The sequence below is a fragment of the Mus musculus genome, chromosome 11, assembly GCF_000001635.26.
Source record: "Mus musculus strain C57BL/6J chromosome 11, GRCm38.p6 C57BL/6J".
Taxonomy (NCBI): Eukaryota; Metazoa; Chordata; class Mammalia; order Rodentia; family Muridae; genus Mus; species Mus musculus.
The window spans coordinates 87233209-87250253 of record NC_000077.6 but is presented as its reverse complement, the minus strand read 5'-3'; the positions used below and the strand labels follow the sequence as shown (position 1 = coordinate 87250253).

The 17045-nt window shown below is 43.2% G+C and overlaps 2 protein-coding genes across 4 annotated transcripts in view; one reads left to right on the top strand and one right to left on the bottom strand.

Annotated features, from left to right (window-relative positions):
- The window catches only part of Trim37 (tripartite motif-containing 37), a 124085-nt gene that overhangs the window by 621 nt on the left and 106419 nt on the right, over window positions 1-17045 (bottom strand). The window lies entirely within an intron of this gene.
- Ppm1e (protein phosphatase 1E (PP2C domain containing)) overlaps window positions 1-17045 on the top strand; it is a 132089-nt gene that overhangs the window by 108741 nt on the left and 6303 nt on the right. The window contains exons 2-6 of the mRNA NM_177167.4: window positions 1204-1322; window positions 5786-5985; window positions 9463-9651; window positions 12679-12822; window positions 13031-13124. Of these exons, the coding sequence (NP_796141.2) occupies window positions 1204-1322; window positions 5786-5985; window positions 9463-9651; window positions 12679-12822; window positions 13031-13124 (746 nt within the window). The remainder of the gene's footprint in view (window positions 1-1203; window positions 1323-5785; window positions 5986-9462; window positions 9652-12678; window positions 12823-13030; window positions 13125-17045) is intronic.

Genomic DNA, 17045 nt, shown 5'->3' with positions numbered 1-17045 from the left:
AAGCCTCACCCCGTGATGGCATCAGGCTCAGGCTAGAGAGTCACTGTATGTGCCAGTGCGATCCCATGAGCAAAGCTCCTTGTTTACAGTTGCATCTAACCTGAAAACCGAGGCAAACTCTCTGCCTCACATTCCATAGTATCTAAAGCAATGTATATGCTACAGTATAGAGCATTTGTCTCCTCGTTCTCCCCATGTTCACTGCTATTCCTATAGTTTCAAAGAGCACCTTGTGATTCTCAGATTCTCTGTCTGAATTCTATCTCAGTTTTCAAATCTGAGCGTCTCTCTGAAATGTCAGTTAATAATTTTATACCCCCCAAAATAATTTTATACTCTTATAAAATATCTCATCATCATTTCTACCTTAACATGCTAAAATGAACTCTTGTTTTCTGCATTAGCCCATGTCCTCAAATCTCTTGTCCTGCTCCTGTCGGCCCATAGCTGTTCAGACAACCCAGGACTTCTCAATCCTGTCTGGTTCACTCGCCTCAACCCAACTGTCACCAAGTTCTGCAGCATCTTTCTCCAAAGTATACCTCCCTCCCCAACCCCAGTGCTCACATTCTTCCTCACGCCCCTCCCCTTTGTGCCTACCTTTCTCACGCTCTTACTCCTGTCCCACCCCTCCCACTACCCCCTTCTGTGGATTTTCAGTGTCCTTTACTGCCCATCTTTCATTCTTGCTACATTCTAACTTCCTGTGCACAGCAAACCAAGGGAATATTTTAGCTTCTAGCTCACCGTGGCACTTCCTTGCTCAAAAATTTGTGACTCAAAAACAGTTCTCATAAAGGCCTGTGCAAATGCTAGTCTGAAGTATTTCATCCTGCCTTCCCACGTCCCTATAATGCTATCTTTTTCACGTTTAAGGGTATGGCATGACTGTCCACCCAACCGAGGTAGGTATCACTGTAGGGGTCACCGTATTGTTTCCTTTACAAAGTTTATCTGACTTTCAGGTTGCATTCTGTTAGTTTACTTGCTTAACCACCTGCCTACCCAGTGGGATGGTAAATCTGGTCAGGGACTAGCCCTGAGGTATTCACTAATATCTATCCAGCACCTAGCAGGGGGTCCGTCAAATAACACACTGGATGGTAAGGGAGAATCTGGGATAACACAGCATGACATGTATTGTGGCACATTAGAGTATCGCTTCCGAGTTCTTACTGAGGATAGCTTGTGCTTCTCTTCCAGTAACTGCCCTTCCTTTCTGGCTGCTGCTTTAGCCAGAGCCACATCAGATGAAGTCCTCCAGAGTGACCTTTCTGCTCACTGTATCCCAAAGGAAACGGACGGCACAGAAGGGACTGTGGGTGAGCACCTTTCTCCATTATTTGTTTAAACATACTAAAATTTTCTCATGGACAGATAGCTACAGAAAATATCTATAGCATATTAAACCCAACTACATATACTTTCTAGTGTCTAGACAGTAGTAAGGAATTTTTTTCTTAAAAATTAATAAAAAGAGGAAAGAAAAAAATCTAAGCACACGCACACATATTTGAAAATAAACTATTTTTATAAAATTAAATATAATGGTACATGGGAAGTACTAGAAACAGGAAATTGACATTGCTATCTGGTAAGGAGCAAGTGTATACAATGGAGTTGAGCTCAGAAGTGTGTACCTGCAGTCTCAGCTACTTAGGAGGCCATGGCAGGAAGGTCACTGGAGCCTAGGCATTCTAGACAGGGTCAGGCATAGACCTTTTCTTAACTAAAAATACCCAGTTTGAGCACAACAAAGGAAAATGATGAGGAAAGTCGAGTTTAAGAAGAACCTGTGTAAAACATTTTGTTTATCCATGGCGGCACCACCCCAAATACACCCCATCTCTTCTAAGATGTCATCCTGAAGAATACACATAAAAGCATACAACAGTTTTTAAAACTTAGAACAAGACTCATCCATCTTGTTAAGTTTTATATCCACTAAAACACAGCACTGACAGATATGTAACGTAATTTATTTATTACACGGATCATTGTGTGTCTTTGTTGATAAGGATTAAGGCTCAGCAGTCATTCCCACACTCAGCCCTGGTGTCAATGGAACTGAGCCCAAGGCCCTGGACATGATGCTCCTCACACACTGCTCAGAATGTTTTGAGACAGGTCTTGCTGACTGCCCAGGCTGGCCTGAAACACGCTCCTCCCACGCAGCAACCCAAGAGGCTGAGTTACAGGAATGTGCTGCCACACTGGCTTCCAGCTTACATATTGGGTTTAACCATACTTGAAAATGATTAAGCAAACTATTTGTATAAAATCAGGGCCTGAGTAACCCACCATACACTTCTATGTTTGGTGCAGGGAGCGGAACCTGGAGTTTCTTACATGCTAAGTATGTGTTCTACCAACAGAGTAACATCCCTAGCTTACTACTCCAAAATTTTGAGGGTGATATTTCATTGATATTTATTGGCTTTGAGACAGGGTCTTAACTCTGTAGCCTCAGGCTGGCCTTCAACTCACTGCCTTGCTGTAGTCTCCCGAGCGCTGAGATCACAGCATGCGCTACCATGCTTAGCCCTTCTGTTCTATTCTAAGCACTTGCCTATCAACATGGTACATAAGGAACAGAGCATGTGTTATAAATAGAAAGCCATCCCAGAGACTGTGTGGCATTCCTGCTCTTCCCGTCTCTCTCTGGACTGTGACAGAAAACTGTCAAGGAGGGAGTTACTACTTGTTCTTACTGAGAATAACGGATTCACCTAGAACCACATTGTCCCAGAGCCAAGCTGAATGGAGCCTTTCTAACAAGGCACGGTCTTTCCCCTGATGCTGATGCTGAAAGCAAAGCCCTTGTAATGAAAAGTTCTGCTCAACTGCAGAGGGGTGACAGCTGACTCAGCTGCAGCTCGACACAGTGACATTAGCGACTGACGAGCAGTTTACAGCTGTGAGTGGGTGGGCTGCTGCCTGGATGGTTCTCACTTTCTCACGCCCCTTATTTTGTTTTATTTTTCCATCTCAAGTGGCTATTATTTATATACTACTGTTCTATAGCACCCCTGCTGGAGACTGTCTCAGGGCTGTGTGCTGCCCCAAATGCTGGCTCTGGAGAATTAGCTGAACCCCACAAGACAATAAAAGTAAAATAAAGTTGATTTAAAAAAAATAGATGTCATTGATCACAATGTTGGAAATTTTTCCTAGGATATCACTCAGAATCATCTGCAGGCTGTTGAGATCTCAACCATCTGCCAATCTCTTAGCCATTTCACACAAATCAGTAGGTGTGAGCTGCACAGCTAGGGTCTCTACGGGGACACTGTTGGCCCACACAGTACAGAGGGACACATACACCGCTAAGGGCTTACAGCACAGGCAGTGAGGTCCCACTGAAAGGACACATAAAACCTCTCTTTAGCAGGAACTGGTTAAACGCCTTTAATCGCAGCACTCAGGAGGCAGAGGCTGCCATGTGGTTGCTGGGAACTGAACTTGAATCCTCTACAAGAGCAACCTGTGCTCCTAACCACTGAGCCCTTTCACTAGTCCTTAACATTTAAATTTTATTAGTTCCCTTACTGGACAGGGTGGTGTATATAATGACCGCGATATACGAACCACAGAAAGATGGAATTGTTTATATCATTGGCTGGGTATCTGGGAATGTGTCGTGTATTCCACCCGTTCTCCTTGGAGTTTCTGCATGCTTTGTAGGCCTCTTTTGTGATTTGTGTCAACTGAGGACACAGTCATGTCAAGTCTGCACGGGGGTAGGGATACCTCCTGTTGCAGTCTCTATGAGCTCTAGTACTTAAGAGGAATAAACATCTGGAGTTGCTTAAAGCAATAAAAATATTTGGCTGTTTATGGACTTGTTCATGTATATAACTCCTCAGGGAGTATTTGTTCTTTGAACTTCATTCTTTTTCAAATACACCCTTGCTTTTCAGTTATATAAAACTGAGAAGGGGCGGCTGGGTGTGGTAGTGCATGCCCACAGACCACAGCACTGGTGAGATGGGAGCAGCCTGTGCTATGAGACTGTCTCAGAACAAACAAATGAGCAAATACATAAATATGTTCAAGACATAAAGAAGACTGCTGTATATTAGTAATAAAGAGACCAGAAATAAAATCTTTTGACACTTTCTGGATATAAAGATGTTAAGAGTTCTGAGTTGATGTAGGGGCTCACACCTCTAATCCCTGTACTGAGTCGGCTGAGGGAGAAGGAATTCCAGACCAGGCCAGCCTGGGAACAGAGTGAGACCCTGTCTCAGAAAAGGGGTGGTGCAGTTTGTGTTGGATGTGATAATTTATAACTTGGGGAACTCTAACTCCAGCACTTGGGAGGCTATAGCAGGATCCTGCTTGAATCTGAGGCCAGCCTAGGCTCTATAGAGGAATTCTGTCTCAAAGAGATAGAGCATGTGCACGGTGTTTGTCTGGATGTACAGGGCTGGAGTTCTAGCCTCAGTACTATAAAACAGAAGGAAAATTAATGTAAGAATTATGCATAAGAACAGAAATGGAGTCACAGATTCAAGGCTAACCCGAGACTGGAAGTAAAGAAATGGGAGTCCAGGTTCCATGCTGCCGAGGAACACACAGTCTCTCTTCCTCTGGGTTTCTGTTCTAGGCTACAGGAAGCATCTGTAACCATTGCCCGTCTGCCACATACTTCCTCGGGCTGTCAAGCTGTGTCTGATTTAGTAAAGCAACTTTTAGGAGGCTTTTTTTTTAAAAACTGAGATATTATAGGAGGAACATCTAAAGTACTGAAACCCTAATCTTTGGTTACTTGAGTAACTGCAAACTGAGCGGAAGACTAGGTGGTTAGAGATGTTAGATACGGTCTCTTCAATGCACTGATCATGTGCCAAGGGATACAAGTCGGCTTCAGAAGCCAGATGTTAACTGGGTCAACTGTAGAGTGAAGGGGACGTAAACCAGGTGATGCTGGTGTGTGTCTACAGTCCCAGCACTGGGGAAGGGTTGTCGAAAACTTAAGGCAGAGGCTGACTTGAAAATAAACAAACAAATGAGCAAACAAACAAAAAAATAAGGCTAGTCATGGTATCACACATGCCTTTAATCCCAGCACTCTGGAGGCAGGGAGAGGTGGATCTCTGATTTCAAGGTCAGCATGGTCTACAGAGTGAGTTCCAGGATAGCCAAAGCTACACAGAGAAACTTTGCTTTTAAAAACCAAACAATAATAATAATAATAATAAAATTTAAAAATCAATAGTACACATAGAATTCAGGTTGCCTTCCCCAAATAAACATTTAACCTATCAATTACTCTATTGACTAAACTACTGCCTAAAAGTTTAATTGATAATATATCAAGGAAAATATATAACTCAGTTCCAAATGATAGAGCTGGAATTCGTTGCAAGTTGTCAGTTCGTTATAGCAGACAGAAGACATAAAAGAGATCAGGAAGGAGAGCCAGGAGTCTTCGTAAGCCTTTCCTGTTCTGAGTGGCTGGATATACATCCACTGCTCACGGTTCAGTCTCTCTTCTGAGCCTAGAAGGCTTGGCTCGCCATGTGATAATCCTAGCAGTCGTCCACAGTGAAGGCTGCTCTGGGCTAGAGGGCAAAGGGCTGTGAACAAGCCTGGCCTGATCAGAGGCTTTCTTCTGCCACAGAGGGTGATCTTGGTGGCAGCTGATGGCTCTCTGCTAGGTAGTGTCTTTTCCTTGAGTTAAGGAGGATGTGACTGGAGTGAACTACTTCTGTCCAACCAGGTAGGGGAGTGGGGAGCAGCGTTACATGGCTCTTTATTGGGGTCTCTGCTTCCTTCACAGAAATTGAGACAGTGAAATTGGCCCGTTCTGTCTTCAGCAAACTACATGAGATCTGCTGCAGTTGGGTGAAGGACTTCCCTCTGCGCAGGAGGCCTCAGATTTATTATGAGACGTCAATTCATGCCATCAAGAACATGCGAAGGAAAATGGAGGACAAACACGTCTGCATTCCTGACTTTAACATGCTCTTCAACCTAGAGGTAAAGGGCTCTCTCTTGTTGAGAGCTGGTGTGACATAGCCCTGCCAGGAAGGACCGGTGTCCCACCTGTAGCCCGTAGGACGGAGGGAGGCTGGCTGTACTAAAAAACAGAACTTGTTTGATTGTTTTGAGTAAGTTCAAGTCATTCCAAATTGGGAACATTATGTTATTTTTAATAGGTTCACATGGTTCAAAATTGGGAGAATAAAAATCTTTTGTGGACAGCCAGTTCCTATGCAGTAAAGGAAGAGAAGTTACCAGTTTTCCTTGAAGCTTCTAAAGCTATTTTATTAGCAACCAAAGAAAATCATTATATCGAAATAACACATTTTTAAAAGGAGAATTTTTCTGTAGTAAAGGCAAGTGGCTTATTAAGTTCTCAGTATACCATGTTGCTGAAGCAACAAAAAACAACATAAAAGGATACATTTAAGGCTGAGACAAATTTGATTTCATCTGATTTTCTTTTTAAAATCTGGGTCTCTGAGATAGAAAGTAGTTGGAATTATACTCCACACATCTCTGTGACTGACAGACGGGATCCATACGAGCCTTGTCAGCTTAATAACCATTTTCTTGCTGTCTTCTCTCTCTCTATTAGATGTATTATGCTAATGCAAACAAAGGAGGGTTTGTTTCCCTGCCTGTCACTCACCTTTTCTTTCCTCTGTTAAGTCCATCACTTCAAAATGGCAGTGTAGTACTTTATACACAGCACAGTGTTTCCTTCACTTAGCAGCAGCTAACTTTAAACTTCAGCTTTAACTTTTTTTTAATAAAAAAAATTGTATTTACGCATTCAGAATGTCAACAAAAAGCCGCATTTTTTTTTTTTTGCAATTACAGAGTGGTATTCAGTTAACAAAACAACAATTATCTTCATATAAGCTGCATCAGAGACATCTGAAGATGAAAAAAATAAAACCCAAAAATAAAACCAAAAGGAAAAAAAAAACTACTGTCCCCATATATAACTAATTTGTGCTGTGCACCAACAAGAACCTGCTTTAAATTTCCATGCCAATTTACAACCCCCAGACTGTACCAGGCAAGGTTAGTGGCTACTGAAAATACCACCAGGACAGGGCTATCTAAAGACACATTCGGTAGTGTGTTGACTATACAAAACTGTCAAGGGCTAAAGAGCAGTCAGGGATCAAGAGAGACAGCACCTGGTCTTTGTTTCCAGCGCTGTGCCCATGCAAATGTACCCAAAGGCTGCCTCTACAGCTACTTCAAGACTCAGATTGAAGGCCTTAGTTCTGGATGTTAACCTGGATGGTTTTCATTTTTCTCCAAATTTGAAATGAAGTCCAAAGGCCTAGCTCTGAAGCGTTAGTTGCCTTGACGCACCAAAGCAGGTTTTGAAGGCTACTTAGCAGTGATTATTTAGAGCTTTGCAAATTCTTATACTTTTTTATCTGGTAACTTCATTTAAAATTCTTCATCACAACAGAAATACACCTAAGTCTTAAATATGTGTTTGACAAAAGTGTTTTAGCATTATTAATACAAAATAAATCAGAAATGACCTAAAAATTAAGGGAAATGTGTCTCTCGTCAAGATGTGTCTGAATAGTACTTAGTGACATGCAGAAATGCTAATGACATAAAGTAGGACGGTAAAACTTTATGTATGCTATGATCCTGACTTACACTATATGGGCTGGGAGGCGTGGTGGCGCACGGCTTTAATCCCAGCACTCGGGAGGCAGAGGCAGGCGGATCCTGAGTTTGAGGCCAGCCTGATCTACAAAATTAGACAGCCAGGGCTACACAGGGAAATCCTGTCTTGAAAAAAAAAAAAAACAACCAACCAACTAAACCCAACAAATCAAAACCAAAAAAAAAAAAAAAAAAATAGAGCCAGGTGTGGTGGTATACACCTGTAATCCAGGATTCTGGAGGCTGAGGCAGGAGAGCTGCTACACAGCAAGGCCCTGTGTCAGAAACCAAAGCACACACGTAGGCATGCAGATATAGAATGCTTGTCTCACCTATCCAAAGTCCTACTAAACACCCCCACCCAAACAAAACCAAGCCACAGATATACAGACATGAGGGTGTTATTTCTTTATGTTTATTATTTAAACAAATTATACATCATTATACATTTTCCCTATAAAAACTACACTATTTTAAAAGAAAATTGTATAGTGCTGGGAGTGAAGCCTAGAGATGTTGCACGAGTTAGCGGAGACCCCACCACTAATGCAGCAACGACTTTGCCTGACTGCTGGCGTTTCTGATATTACACTGAGTTGTTGAAATTGAGTATAACTTTAGCCAGATTCTGTTTAGTCAATCTTTAATGGCACTATAAATTGTTTTGCTTAAAATATAAGACATACTAGTGTCAGTGTCTGGAAAGTAGATATCGGTTTCTTAATTTTTGAGTGTTACCATTATTCACTGGACAGTTATATATGGTGTTTTTGTTAAAGAGACGTTTTCCAAGGCACAGATATGCCTGTGTCATCTCTCTCTCTGACACAAGTGTGAAGGTAGGGCAGCCCCTCAGCCTTAGCAAAACTCAGCTCAACTCGGGTTACATGACGCTGTGTCAATTTTAAGGAAAGAGAAAGAAAAACCCAAAGCAAGCAAGCAAACAAAAACAGCCCCCTAAGAAAAGATTTGTTTACGAGTGCATGACAGAACCCAGAGTCCCAAGGAAAAAAATGGAAAGACTCACAAATGAAGTCCTTAGCCTCTGCTGCCTCCAGGGAGCGCAGGAGTCACTCAAACCCCAGTGACTCACACACATCAGAGACAGATCTAAGCACCTGAGCTGAAAATGAAGCAAGCAACTCGAGACACAGCAGAAGGTAAGAGCGATGCTGGCAGCTGGCCTTTGAGAAACGGGTGCTAAAGCCTAGACTGAGGCTGAAGCTAAGTTGCCAGGCACACCACGACACTGGGCATCTGACGTGGCTCAAGGCTGGTTAACAAGCTTAGAGACTATTTATGGCAGTAAGAATTCAATGTGACCAAGAATGATGTGTGAAAGAGGCATTATCATACAGAACTGTGTATGTTTTTAATCTCTGGTATTTTAGACCTGAACACAATTGGCTCAGTGCTGGAATGTTTTATTGTTCTGTGGTATTTTGAAAGAAGTACTCCATGCAGAACGGCTTTTGCTCACTTCTTCCTCACACCGTCTTTCCTCCTCTTCCTCGCAACTATGATTTTGAAGCAAATGCATGTGGGTGGTTTCCATGGTACAAGATAACAAGTTTCACAGAGAGGGCGCTCCAGCCTGCACTAATTGGGCATGATATGTTCCAGGGCTGTGTGTGTAAACACAGATGCCCTAGCACTGCAGGTATGCAGCAGCTGATCAGGCATGTGAGTGAAGGGAAACATTGAGTCTCATGATCTGAATGACAAACACAGAAGATGGCTGGCTCCAGGGCACCAGATCACTTGCATGGTGCCGGGTGCCATTCCTTAACTGTTTTGTGTCTCCACTGACAGGACCAGGAGGAACAAGCATACTTTGCAGTGTTTGATGGCCATGGGGGAGTGGACGCTGCTATTTATGCCTCCGTTCACCTACACGTTAACTTAGTGCGCCAGGAGATGTTTCCCCATGATCCTGCTGAGGCTCTCTGCCGGGCCTTCCGTGTCACAGATGAGCGGTTTGTGCAGAAGGCAGCCAGGGAGGTATGGCATGTCCTTGTGAACTCTGGCTACTGCTGCACTAGTCAAGTTCAACCAGTCTCTGTGGTTAAAGGTACACATCATCTAAACTATACAAAGACACAGACAGACAGACAGACAGACGCTCAATTCTAAATCCAGTTTCCTCTTGAGGACTCCTTCTGTGGGGCACACTGATAAGACTGTAAAGCAGAGTCAGGTTGTGGTTTTCTGGCTGCTTTTTGTAAGTGCTGCTGGCTGCTGGATTGGGCAGGTGAGTTGTGTCCCACCCCCGCCCCCGTCCCCAGCCCGGCCCCCACCCTGGTTGGCTACCTCTCTAAGCACCCTTGCAGACAAGATCTGGATGTGGTGAACTGAAAACAACAGTTTTAAAACAGAAACAGCAGCTGGGATTCCTTCCATCGCTTTGATTCGCATGAGTAGGCTGCTGTTTACCGTGCAGAGAGGGGGACCTTAGATGACCCCTGAGCTGATTTCTCTCTTACTAGGAAGACAAGACAGAATTCATGTCCTAGCTTTCTAAGGCTGGTCAGACCTAAGTGTTTTACTCTGAATGAAATTTAGGACTTCCATATTAAATTCTAAAAGTAAAATATATTATCTCTATCTATTTACCATTCTGGGCAATGAAATGTAATTATCTATGACACTGTTGGATTTTTAGCTGGGGGCAGGCTAAATAGAAAATGTACATTTTTCTACTTGTCAAAAGTAATTACAAATTAAGATACACACAGTAAGTTAAATTCTGCCACATGACTCAAAAATGGAAAGATCAGACTATTATTTGGTCCGTTGTCTGATCTCATAGTTATGCTATAAAGCATCAGTAGGGCTTTGAATCAATCGAAGAATGATGAACCACTTGGTAACAAGCAAGAGAAGTATCTACCTTCACCCCTAAGTTCGGACTAATACACACGGTAGCTATAGGAACCACTAAGACTCCCAGGTAGAGGTGGGGCTGCAAAAGAGAACCCAAGATGGCCACAGCCCTTCCCCCAGCTTTGGGCCAGCACACTGCTGGGCTCTGCCTTTCTGAAGCCTGCTGCCTCTGAGCTTGGGAACAAGGTGAGCCTGGGGGAATGGAGAGGTTGGCAATCTAGTCGCCAACATGGGACAATAATGTCTTTTTAAACCTGACATCCCGTTTTCTGTTTCCGTCACTTGCTGTCACTGGTGCTGTGTCTGTCCTGCCAATGCTGCTGCATAATTCAGGGTCCTCCCAGCAGTCCGCTCTCTCCTTCCTGTGCTTCCATGTGCTGTTTACTGCTGGGGAAAGTAGCTATTCCTGTTGTGAGGCAGCCCTGCCTCCTGTTCTCTCCAGGGCATATGCACTGAAGTGTCTTTATATCGTGTGTTCCAGAGGGCTGAGTTTTTGAACATTCTGTGTGGGAAGACATTTTATTGGTGGGTGAGGATTTATAACAAACTTTTCCTATATAGGGAAAAAAGAAAAGTTGTTTTTCTCATTGGATACAAGAAGCCCTTTGCCACCCCTGACGTACTTGTTCTAATTTGGGCCAGGTCCTTAGTAACAGCGTTATGCTTATTTGGTGGTGACTCATGTCAAATGGAGATGTCATTTTGGTATAGTGGGATCAAGAGCTTTAAGTACTGTGGTAGCTACTGCAGTGACATCCCAGGCTGTTAGCTCTCTATGCAGTGTTCCCAATCAAAGCTCCCTAAAAATACTCTAGGGAAGGCTTCTCTGGTTTTTTGTTTTTAAAGGTATATAAGCATCTTCTTCAGTGAGTATATGCTGTCTCAGTTCCACAATATCCAGAGACTGGGGACATTTCTTCTGTACCAAGCAATGCTGCAATGCTTTGTATACACGCACATACACATGTGCATGCATGCACATACTCGCTCGCACGCACACACACACACTGTACAACTATACCAACTCACTGATTACCCAGTAGTTCACAAATGAAGCAGACTAGAACTGGAGCCATTTAAGAAGAGGACTGTCGGGTGTGGTGGTACATGCCTTTAGTCCCAGCACTTGAGAAGCAAAGGCAAACGCTCTCCAGGAGTTCTAGGCTAACCAGAATGACAGTGAGACCTTGTCTCAACAGTGAACCAGGAAGAACCAAGACTTGAGAGGTTTCACATAGTGAACAGTATTACCAACCCTTGGACAAATCACAGAATATTCCATGTTTCAAAACAAACACCCAAGCATCTTCTCTTTCTTCTCTGCCCCCATGCGTGTGTGTGTGTGTGTGTGTGTGTGTGTGTGTGTGTGTGTGTGTGGTGGTGGTGGTGGACATGCATGCCACTAAGTGCATTTGGAGGAAAGGACAGCTTACAGAAGGTGGTTCTTTATGTCCACCATGTTGAGTATCAGGATTAAACTAAGGCTTGAGGCTTGGCAGCAAGACCCTTTAAATTCTGAGCATTCTTACCTGGTATTTAAATTTGCTAATCAATACTTTATATTTTACGAGTATGGGTATGTATTTCTGTGCACCAGAGGCATGCAATGCCCATGGAGGCTGGAGGAGACATTAGATGGCCTGGGACTGAGTTGACATGGTTGTGAGTCACCATCATATGGGTGACTCAAACTGGGGTCCACTGAAAGAGCAGCCTGTGCCCTTAATCACTGAGCCATCTCTATTCAGTCCTCCTACCAGCCCTTTAAAGAAAATGTTTACTTAAAATGAAACATAATTATCCACGTTGTGCATATCACAGATCAAGTAGACTTGTGTTTATAAACAAAAATATACATAAAACTCTCTGAGCCAGGCACGATGCTTAATCGCAGCAGAGGCGGGCAGACCTGTGTAAGTTGGAGACCAGCCTGGTCTACACAGCATGTTCCAGGCTGCTAGGGTTACACAAGTGAAGACCTCTTTTCAAAAATAAAATAAAATGCTCTGAGACACATGAGTTTGTAATGTGAAATTATGTTACTTATAGTCTGCCTCAAATGCAGCTTGTATTAATTATAAATTGCTCCGCAAGGAGGATTTTCTGTCTTTATTTTCTTTGACTCTGGTCTTCCATTATTTCCAGAGCTTACGGTGTGGGACCACAGGAGTAGTGACTTTTATCAGAGGCAACATGCTCCACGTGGCATGGGTGGGCGATTCCCAGGTCATGCTGGTAAGAAAGGGGCAAGCTGTTGAACTAATGAAACCACACAAGCCAGACAGAGAGGTATGTATGATCTGTTCCAACAGAGCATGTCATAATGGCAGCTCTGTAGTTCTTAATTGGGATTCTTTGAGTATGCCCTCCTCCTAAAGGAGAAATACAGAAAGCCTTTACACAAGCTTTCTGATGTTGGGCAGTATATCTACTTACTGTAAAGCAGATGAATAAATCCTGAATGCAGTTATTTGATTTTTATTGCACTGCTCTTTAGGATGAAAAGCAGCGAATTGAGGCCCTTGGAGGCTGTGTGGTTTGGTTTGGCGCCTGGAGGGTGAATGGAAGCCTGTCCGTCTCCAGAGCCATCGGTAGGAAAACATGAATCTCCTTTCTCCAGGTTCCTAGCTCGTCGTGTTGTGTTAACTTTGCTATGAAGGAACTTCAGATGCTGTTTATATGCTCAGAATGCTTATCATTGTTTAAAATAACAACCAGATGACTTTACAGTTATTTAAGTCCACCTGGCTATTTATACATTTAAAATTCATTATAAAATAAGACTCATGTCAAGGAATATTGAATATCAGTTTCTATTTTTTTAAATAGGAGCTTCCAATTTAGTGAAAAATCTGCTTAAAACCAATGATTGCTTCACTCCATTGTTGCAGAAAATGGGAGGTTCTTTCCGAATGTCACAGTTTTTTTGGTGAATTATAAAGTGACATGAACAGAATTCTTTAAAACACACTTTTTATACAAAACTATTTTCTAAATGTGGAAATATTTAGAATGTATATATGTATATATATATATATATACACACACAGTTTTATGAGAGAGGGTCTAAGCAGACCAACCTGGACTCTGTCTTCGCGTGCTGGTATTAAAGGTGTATACACCACACCTGGCCCAGAAAATGCCCAGTCAGATCATCTCGGGCTCAAGTTCACTTTTTCTTTTTCCTTCCCTCCCCATTCACACCAGGGAACAAACCCAGGCCTTCATGCATGCCAGGCAAGCTCTACACACGCAGGTGCACTTCCAGCACTAAAGAAGAATTGGTCTCCCTAAGACTTAAGCCTTTTAAAGGGGTGAAGCTACTATAAAACAGCTTCAACAGGCGACTGTCTGTACAAAGTTGTAGACGTAACTTCAAGGAATGGGCTGTGCCTGCCTTTGTCTAGGTCTGGGCTGAGTGTGTTGTCAGGCTTCATGGGTTAGCTTCTCTTCCCAGCTGGCTTTTCTTCTCTGCCCAGTGTCACATGTAAATACAATTAGTGTGTTGCTCATGTGTATGTGCTGGGGCTGACTGCTTGGGACTGCCAGCATTTGAAAAAGAATACATGTATGTCTTCATGGGTAAACAGGCAGATATTTTTAAAGAAGCAACTGAATATAGACAAAGCTAGCATACACAAAGGTCATATCTAATTACTAAACTAGTTTATCATTACCAAAGATTCCAGAATAAGACAACCTTAAAGATTGGGTTTAGTTTCACTGGTGATTCGAATCCTTCCTACTCCTTGAAAAGATGCTGGCAAACTGTTAAGTTCCCCGAATATGAACATGAGAAGCTAAGTGAATACAAATACCTCATGAAGAACATTTTTTTCTTTACAATAAGGGAGCAATTAGTTACTGTGGAACAATGCCAAAAGAGGGGAAATTCTCAAGCCTAAAATATCCTCTTAGGTACAAGTATTTTTGACAACTAGAACTGGTCAAGAACTCTTCCTTCTGAGAGTGTTTTGTCAGGACACTGATGTATCCCCACAGAGGCAACCTAACGGGTAGATGCCGGCCTTGATTCTAAAAATAGAGCACAAGGCGAAACCAAAGCAGCACTTCAGGAAGCGACACCTAAGACAGAATAAGGTCGACATCACAGATAAAATGACTTTGCAGGTAGATAGGGAGACACACTATGTTTAAGGAGGGAAACCCCAGGATATAAATAGTTTTAGGAGTAGCAATGAGTACTCAAGGTGAGAGCAGAGGGTGAACTGGTCAAGAGAAGTGTCTCTGCCAGCCTGTGATGGTCTGGACGGCAGTGAGTGACCAAGCAGAGTCCACATGAGCAGGCTTGTCTCTCCAAGCACTCGCAGTTATAGGCAGAGGGAGGATTGAGGCGAGTGTACCAGGCCTAGAAGGGAGATCATTTAGAAGGCTTGTGGGAACAGAGCTGGAGACGAGGCCATCTAAAACGGGAGACACGGAGGAGGCTATAAACCGGTGAGACAGATGATAGTTTGTGAGGAAGAGGAAAGCTAACTTCCAGGTTTCTGACTTATGAGTGGGAAGATGATGAAGCATTTGTAATAAAGCAGCAGCAGTTGGTGGGGGGGGGGTGAGTTCAGTTGACTTATTTTCAATTCTAGCTACTGATGGGTTTCAATTCTAGGTACTGATGGGATGTCTTGGAAGAGATTTTGTATATACTTAGAAATACAGATTTGGTGTTTAGCTGAAAGTTCTGAGTTGGACATAAGGATTTAGTAACTCATCGCACCTTGGCAATGCTATTGATCATGTGTGCAGCCAATGTTGAAACTACAGGTATGAGTAACAATTCCCAGAGGATACATCAGTGACGTAAGGCAACACAGTGGGCAGACACGGTTTGGATAATGGCTCTGCCACTCTGTAGGTTACTGATCTTGGGAAGGCAGTGTCTCGGTACTGTTTGCTCTTTGATGAAGTGAGAGCACTGGTATCCAGTTCCTGATTCACGTGTAAGGTGGCTATATACCTCATTCACAACTGGGTCTGACACACTCATAGCACACAACTGCCCTACTCTTAAATCAAGGAACAAGTCAGGAAAAATGAGTGACAGAGCAGTGACTTGTTCAGATGGCAGGAAAAGAGGGCTTGCAGAAGTCAAGGGTTGCAGAAGTCCCATGTGAGAAATAGGTTGAAGAAAGCAATGGTATTATGGACTAGAGACAGGGCTCAGCAGCAAAGAGCATGCGTGTCTTCTGCAGAGGGTCCAGGCTTGACTCCCATCACTCACATGAGAGCTCATGGCCATCTGTCAATCCCAGCTTAGGAGATCTGATGCCCCCTTCTAAGAGCTTCAGGCCCCAGGCCCACATGTGGTGAACATACAAACACAGAAAAAACATTATACACACAAAACAAATCTTAAAAATGAAATGCAATTTTAAGTAGGGAATAACTGGTAGTATTGAAGAGAAATGTTTTCAATTGGTAAGTGCAAGAACACACTAACTGAGATATGGAAGGGCATGGTGGTCCATGCCTGTCATCCCAGCACTTGGGAGGCTAAGATGGGACCGAAAGGAAGTTTCAGGCTTAGCTAGGCTACATATTACAGTGTTGAAATAAAAAGTAGATTTGAATATATTTATAGGAAGAGAGTTAAAGAAACCAACAACTTGACTATGAGAGAGGGTAGAGGTCAACTCTGCATACTCCCACCCACACCAAAGTATTAACGAATCCGCCAAGAGCCTGGTGAACTGGACTAAGGAGTTGAGGAATGTAAGGTTTGGGAGTCATTGGAATGGGCTGAAAGGTGCAGGAAAGGGCCTAAGGAACAGTTCAACTCCACTTAAAAAACAAATGACACTAAAGCTTTGACAATACAAAGCTTGTCAACTGTTTCACCTGAGCCCTGCACTTCTGAGCCAAAGCTGACTGAGGCTCGGACATTTCCTAGCATATGGAGAGAGGAGGACTAAGATAAACTGCCACCCCCCACCATGGAATGCATGTTTGTGCCCTCCTACCAAATTTGGGGGCGAAATGTCATAGATCTGACACTCAACATGAGAGCAGGTGAGAAGCCAGACTCTTGGCAGCATTTCCTCTGCAGATCTTTGCATGTTCTCTTCTAAACTGACAGTTGCAATGGTCTCTAGTTGTTAGCACTAAAACAACGGTTTTTGGAACAGTATGACTCAGATCACATTTATTTTTAGAAGTAGAGTTCAGAAAATATTTCAATCAGGTAAAATAGGAGAGATGAGTGAAGTGGACTGGTGGGGACTCTGAATCCTGCCTGTGCAACTCGCTTCAACAGTCTGTGGGCTGGTGAGAGTGGTAGTGCACACTTAGGATTCCAGCAGCTGGGAGGAGGCGGGCGGCAAGGGGATCAGGCATTTGTCTTGGCTGCAAAGCAGGCTAGAGGCCAGCCTGGGCTACGTGGATGAGATGACCTTGGCTCAAGAAAAAAAAAAAAGAAAGAAAAAATAAAAGTGGGGAGGATAGTGAAGTTGGGAATATATAGGATCAAAAGGCCCTCTTTGCAGATTTCTTATTTA